General features: G+C 45.9%; 1 protein-coding gene across 1 annotated transcript in view; it reads left to right on the forward strand.

The window, feature by feature from the left end:
• The first annotated feature begins 1,374 nt into the window (after positions 1 to 1,374).
• LIMA1 (LIM domain and actin binding 1) overlaps positions 1,375 to 7,158 on the forward strand; it is a 39,461-nt gene continuing 33,677 nt past the window's right edge. Inside the window, exons 1-2 of the mRNA XM_045287366.1 lie at positions 1,375 to 1,454; positions 1,540 to 1,992. Of these exons, the coding sequence (XP_045143301.1) occupies positions 1,383 to 1,454; positions 1,540 to 1,992 (525 nt within the window). The 5' untranslated portion in view covers positions 1,375 to 1,382. The remainder of the gene's footprint in view (positions 1,455 to 1,539; positions 1,993 to 7,158) is intronic.

Below are 7,158 nucleotides of genomic sequence, written 5' to 3' on the forward strand. Positions count from 1 at the left end.
AGGTGAAGTTAGCAGCCCAGGTGACTCATTCATTGTGTGGACTGAAGTAAGACAGAGGCAAGCCAGGCCTATGCTGGTTAAGGTAGCGCCAGTTTACAGAGCTGCTTTTCATTGCTCTCCTTTCCACCAGGAAAGCCGCTATGCTCCCTACACCAGTGATCTGTACACACACATCCCTCCCCAGTGAATCATGTCAACCAAGTTTTAAACACAAACATCAAGGAGTTGTTCTTTCGTAACTTCCTTTCCCCCCCAAGCCCCAGTGCTTCTTGATGGAAGTGGCTCTCCAAGTGTAGTCAGAAGAGTAATAGGGGAGAGACTTCATTCCCAGTATAGCTGCTAATCTTGCTTAATTCCCGGGAGTCTTTCAGTCCGAGGTTGTTTGTCCTTGCCTTGGTGGCAGGACCATGAGTTAACAGACAACGGGAACGGAGAAGGAAGGTATGGGAGCTTGTGGCTTGTTGGGAAGATAGTACTACACAGGTTTCTCAGAAGGGGTATTTTAAAGTACAGGGCATTTTGTTTTATTTCACCAAGCACATTTCCTCTTTCTGCGAAACAACAGTGAGTGTGTTCAGGTTGTTTTCAGTTCCTTATGTGTTGTCCTTGCATTCCCTTTGTACCCAGGAAAGCGTGTTTATAGAGGTGTGCCCATCAGTCAGCCCAACGGGTTTTGTCTTGTTCTCAGATGTTAGCTGGGTATTTACGTGCAACCAGAACCAGACTCCAAACGTACTGCCCCGAAGCCCGTGCGGACTCACAGTGACGCTGTTGACAGGGTAGAACGGCCCGTGGCTTTCTGAGACGGTAACTCCTTATGGGAATAGAAAGCCCCGTTTGCTAAAGGATCTGTAAAATAGTGAATTTTCTAGAAGCTACAGACATATGTAGAGAAGTGCAAGGGGAGAAGAGGATTAGAATCTTGTTTTTTAAATAAAATGAGGCTGTTTTACACATCTACATAACCCCAAATATGGATCAATTTCACTTATGCAAATACCTGTAATCCTTTGATGCCTTACATTTCTTCAAGTAATATTTCAGTCTTGAGTGTCTTCATCGATAACGACTGATACTGGGTAGTTTGAACTTTACTGTGCCATGCCTTATTTAAAAGAGGAAGGAAAAAAAACCCCAGCGGGATTCACCACAGTTCTATGACATGAAATGATGCACTTTTGCTCATGCTGTCCACAGTGTTGAACGTGTCTGTGGGTGTGCCGTTCCCGCGTGCTTTCCCTGGATAAAATTCCCCTGTTCCCTATGGAACTATCATTAGATCTGGACGCGCCTTCTCAGTTTGCCCTTATAAGGCTATCCTGCTTTCTCACTTCCTGCTTGGACGCCTTACTTTTCTCCCTTCCCCTCTGCCTCCCGGGTGGATGCTTTCTGCCTGCAGCCGGCCTCTAACTGTTCACAGCTGTCTGGAACAGCTAGCCGGCCGCCCCGCCGAGGTTCGACTTTCATTTTACAAAGAACAGCATGCTTGAAGGTTTCCACAGGCAAGTTCTAACTGGCACTTCCTTCTCCTTCTTGTAGAACACTGAAAATCTCCCCCAGCACTTTCGGAGGGGCACCCTGACGGTGCTGAAGAAGAAGTGGGAGCACCCAGCGCTGGCCGCCCAGTCCCACCCGGAGACGCAGCGGAGCGGCGGCGCCCAGAGCAGGACCCGAGCGCACCCTCCTCCCGCCCCGGCGGCCAGCAAGCCCGCGCCTGCCGCGGCCGCGGACCCCGGGGAAGGCGGCCGCAGCCCAGCCAGCTCCGGCTCAGCCCCCGACGCCCCCGCGCAGGGCCGGCACCCCCGCCACGAGCCCCGGGAGGATCTTCACGACCGTGAAAAGATGGAAAGTTGTCTGGGAGAGCCCAGGCATGAAGTCGGGAAACCCGAAGGCGGTGAGCACCCAGATCCGACCGGCAAAATAGAGAAGTACAACGTCCCGCTGAACAGGCTGAAGATGATGTTCGAGAAAGGCGAACCCACGCCGACCAAGGTAAGGGCACGCAGGCTCTACACCGAGTGAAAAGAGCCACCCCCCGCCCCGCCAGGCAGTTTTGAGTGTAGATGAATACGTGGTCTTTTTTTGATTCAGGTTGGATGAACTAATGAGAATTCGTAAATGGATTATGCACACAAATACTGGTACTTGAGAGCCAGCCACCTCCCAAGCCCTCGTTAAATTTACACTGGGGCTCGGGATGAGATGTGGAAACGAGCTGAGTTGGGCTTTGTGTGTTTGTATGCTTGCCCGTTTCATTTGTCTTCCTGTGTCTGTCGTGTGCAACTGGAGGGGGGCGGGGGTTTGAAGCCCTCTCCATTCGGACGCAGCTGCAGCTCGAGGGCTAGAGTTTAACCTAAGACTGAGGCTTAGCTGTCTCCTTGCTCGCTGAATCCCTTCTCTTCTCCACCCCCTCGTCTGTGCCTTCCAACAAATGTTTTCTATCAGCCAAATCCTCTCCCAGGAAAAATCGATGAAGATAGCCAGACCAGCCTTGGCCTTCAGGAGTTTTGACTTGCAAATGCTCAGGGTTGCATTTTCCTACGACTGCTAATGAAATTTGATCCTTCATGTGGATTGCAGCCTGGGTCCCCAGGGGGAATTACTTAACTAGAAAATGAGTTACATATGCTGGTGACTTAGAACACAATCCAGAGGCAGCAGAGCTGGTAAATTTTTCCAGTTTTCTCATACTTTCCTACATATCTGGCTTTGTACCCGGGATGGTTTGTTAGCAGCAGTCATTATAATGAAATAAACAGATCTGACGGAGGGCAAAGCCATCACTGGGTGCCAGCTCCATGGGATATTTTTTGGGGGGGTAGGGGACAGAAGGAGTCGAATGATTTAGCTCAAATCCCTACATTTGTGAAGAGTCCAACATTCTTTCTCAGATAAAAATCAGGTAGCTCAGCCTGGAGGCCTCAGTGATGTTAGGTGTGACTGAGTTAAATCCCTTCCTGTAACTCGTGGGCCTTTGTTTCCTGCCTGGAAAAAAAGTTTCTGGATTGTTTGAGGATCATCTGTTTGAGGGAGTAGGAAGGGTAGGAAGGATATTTTTCAGAGCTTGCAAAGCTAGAACCTTGGCCTGCGCTTGAGTTTCAGCTTTTTATTTCAACCAAAACCAATTGGCTAAAAAGAGTGTGATGACATAAACTCTCTTCCTTGTTCATTTTCAGTTTTCCAGGGCTGCCTCTTTCCCCTTTGTAGCCTCTCTACATTTTAAATTTTTTTGTAATGGGGGAAAAGAATTTTAAATGGAAGGGGGGGGAAAAATGTCCAAAGTCCTAAATAGAGAGGAAGGGGCTTTCTTGTTACTCAAAGCACCATTGTAAGTCTCTTTCTCAAAGACCTTGTTAGGGGCAGGACAGCTGATATCAGGCCAGCACACACAATGTGGATTCAGTGCTCAAGGCTAGTGCGTGTTGAAACTGGCCTAAGGTAGGAAATGACTGGGACTGCTGCGAACAAAAATGCTGATTATGTGTAAGGATCTGGTGAGAGGCTCTTTTCTCATAAATGGCTGGTGCGAGATGGGTCAGAACAAGCCTATCTCTATGCCTTGTCAGAGGAGGAAAATTGCTGTGGTGAAAAAAATGAAAAGATCTGAATAGCCTTCTGCTAGCACTGGTCAGCGTGAGTGTGAAAGGTATGGAAAGATAGCAGGGCTCTAGGGGTGACCAGGGATTTTCCCAATTTGGGGTGCCCTTTTTACTTCCTTAGATAGTCATGTGTCACTTAATGGACTACTGAGGAGTATCAAGCAGAGCAACTCTTGGTTTGATAACTGTTGCTAAATAAAGATTCATGTTAGAAACAGGTCTTGTCTAGTATCTCAATAAAGCAGTTTTTTGAACCTTAGGTTAAGGGATAATGAGTTAGTTTGACACTAGTTTATGGTTAACATAATTTCAGCTTTAATCGGGATTAGGCTTTAGACAGGAAGTTACATATTCGTAACTCTGAGAAATATGGTAGGAACACCAACAAGCCCTTTGTAGGAGCTTGAGTGTCCACCTAAGGAGGTTTACTTCAGAGCTAGGAGGCTAGGAGAAATACATAGACACCAAATCCACTGCTGTTGGGTTGATTCAGAAATCGCTACAGTGGTTGCAGATGGCTGACTCTTTGGTTCCATAATGGAATGTGCACGAGCTGGACTGACTCTCTACTAAGGAGCCCCCAAGAGTCAGGGACCACGGAGATAATCAAAATGTACGGTTATGTGGTCGGTCCTCCTTAATCCACGTATCTGTACTGTTTACAGGAGGCAAAGTGGACTGGTTTGGTCCTGTTCCTTCAGTCTCTCTTGGTCCCTTTTGTCTGAGATGACTGCTGCTCCTGCCCCGCTTCTCTTTCTGAGGGTCTCTTACTCTCCAATCTTTTTCTCTCACAGTGTGTAGTCTCTGTTCCCATGACTCCAAGAGATGAATCCCAAAGATAGAATTCTGAACTCCTGCACAAGATTCCTTCCCATACTTCTAAATACCTGCAGGATCCCACTCCGTGACTGCCCCCCAGGCACTGAAAGTGACTGAAAAGAATCATGTATCTTTCCACCCCAAACCCGTTCTACCACTGGTATCCCTTAATAATCACCGTTTTCTTCGTTTTCCTGGTCTACAAATGTAGGAATCTGTTCTTCCCTCTTCTTATCGCATTCCCTAGTCAATCCCTTACTAACCAACTCCTCTAAGCACGTGCACCTTATAGCCATTTCCCCAAGTATGGCTCCTCCTTTCCAAACCCACATCTAATTCCAGGTTCAGTGTTATCACACATTTACCCATGGCCTTGCTACAGCCTCGGCCATTGGCTACTCATTTCCTCTTCTCATCTGTCTTCCACACTGTTGCTATTTAGTTTTCCTAATCAGAGTGTAGTTGATGCTACTCCATCAGAAGGTAATTAAAAACTTTTTAATCCTCAAAAATGATCTTTATTCAAGTTTTTCACAATCTGCACTCAACTTGCCTTTCCAGTCTGGTAGCCAGTTTTATGCTCAAATTCCGGGTTACTCCTCATTCGCTAAATTTCATGCTGTCTCTTGTTCTTTACTTGCCTGTGAAATCTTACTCATTTCTTACACGCTATCAGGACTAGGAAACCTTACTTTGGTTTTCTCCCATGGAATCAAATTCATCCCTCCTCACCCTCTTGTAGAACTTTATTTTTACTTTCCTTTGGGCACTTATACTTCTTTAGTGTTGTACATGGATTTCTCCAGTCTCCCGCCTATCGTTTCTTTCAAAGTAAAGATGCTTTTATTTTCCAGTGGCCAGCACAGCGACTTGGCTCCTGGTACCCATTTAATGAAAAAGAAGAAGGACGCTTAAAACTCGAGTAATTTAGAAATAATGAGAATTACTTAAAGGATGTTCCTCACTCAATACCTTTGAAGAATGGATAAGTTATTTAGGTCAGATGGTTTAATTGAACGTGATGGCTTTAATTCCTAGGAGCAAATGAATAGTGGCCGGATTACTGTAACCTGTAATCATTTACTAGGAAAAAGAAACGCCCGACTGACACATACTGGATGTGGTTTACCAGCCCTCCAAAAAAGAAAAGAAAAGCACCAAGCGTATGCCATTGAGGACACTCCGAGCCACCCTCTTGGGCAAGGAAGCATTGCCCTGTGGGCTGTAACCCTTCTTGAGAGTAGAAAGCCTCATCCTTCTCCCTTAGCAGCCCTAGCTTCATGTATACGTCAACCTGTGCTTTATTTACCAACAATACCCTTCTGCTAGGCATATTTGTGTTGAGAGGAGGAGAAAGCTGGTCAACTCCTAATAACTAATCAATTATCATCTTAATATTAGAAGCCAGGATGAGGTTATTCAAGAATGATCTCTTTCATCCCCAGGAGTTACCAGAAAATGTGTGACAGACTCCTTAAACCTGTTAGTTTTTCATAACTTACTTCGTCCACCGAAACCCTGGGATGGGAGCCAAGTCCCAACAGCTGAGTGCTGTGTCTCTGCCTTCATGGCCAATTCAACACGGTCCTTTCCTTCGTCAAGTTTACTAAAAGGGATTTTTTGTTTGTTTTTTTCCCAAAAACCTTTTCATTGTGATGTAAGTGGGGTTTAGATTTCAGATCATCATTTTTGTATTCAACAATTTAAACAACATAGTAAACCTCTTACTAGCTTGCCCTGCCCCCCACCCTTTCCCCCTTCACTCCCTCAAAGGATGTTATTTTCTCTTTCACCTAAGTTCGCACCTGTCTGCCTGCTAGCCTGGTGCTCCCCTTTTCCTTCCTCTCGCTCCCACCCTGGATGATCATCAGTCTGTTCCTTTTGGTATGAAAACCTTGATCTTGATTTCCTTCTTTTATATCAGTGGTCTCGTACAATATTTGTCTTTTTGTGATTGACTAACTTCATTAGCAGAATGTCCTCCGAAGCCATCCATGTCAGGATGTGTTTTCACAGTCTCATCGGTCATTCTTGACCAATACGAAGCATTCCATGGTGTGTACGTACCCGTTGATTTATCCATTCTTCTACTGGGGGCATTTGGGTGGCTTCCCTTGTTTTCTGTTGTGAACAGGATGTGATGAGCACAGATGGCGTGTGTCTGCTCGTGCTTCGCTCCGTATCTCTTTAGGGTTTATACCCAGCAGAAGGATTGGTATTTCTATCCCCACTTATTTGAGCAAGCGCTATACCATTTCCACAGTGGTTGTATAGTTTTACAGTCCCGACAGCAGTGCATGAGAGTTCCAGTCTCTCCAGACCCTCTCCAGCAGTTGTTACCGTATATACTCGTGTATATGCCCAGTGTGTCAGCACATTTTTAATGCAGTTTTGTGGTAAAATTAGGTGCCTCGGCTGATATTCGGGTCGAGTTATATTCGAGTATATACGGTATTTTCTCTGTGTGAGTGTGTGTTTTTCACTTTTGCTGTCAAGGTCAGTGTTAGAGGTGGTATCTCCTCGTTACGATTTACATCTCTTGAATGACTGGCAATCGTGAACGTTTTTCCTATGTTGATTAATCACCCAGAAGTCTTCTTTGGTAAACTGTCTATTCATGTCCTCTGCCCATTTTTGAACTGGATTACCCTTTTGTTGTTGTTGCTGCTGTTGAGGTGTTGGCAACTTTCTGTAGATTTTAGAGATTAGTCCCTTGTCAGTTTGTCGTCCCTTCCCCCCC

Source organism: Echinops telfairi, unplaced genomic scaffold (assembly GCF_000313985.2).
Source record: "Echinops telfairi isolate 266 unplaced genomic scaffold, ASM31398v2 ScPeMD7_12;HRSCAF=54, whole genome shotgun sequence".
Classification (NCBI taxonomy): Eukaryota; Metazoa; Chordata; class Mammalia; order Afrosoricida; family Tenrecidae; genus Echinops; species Echinops telfairi.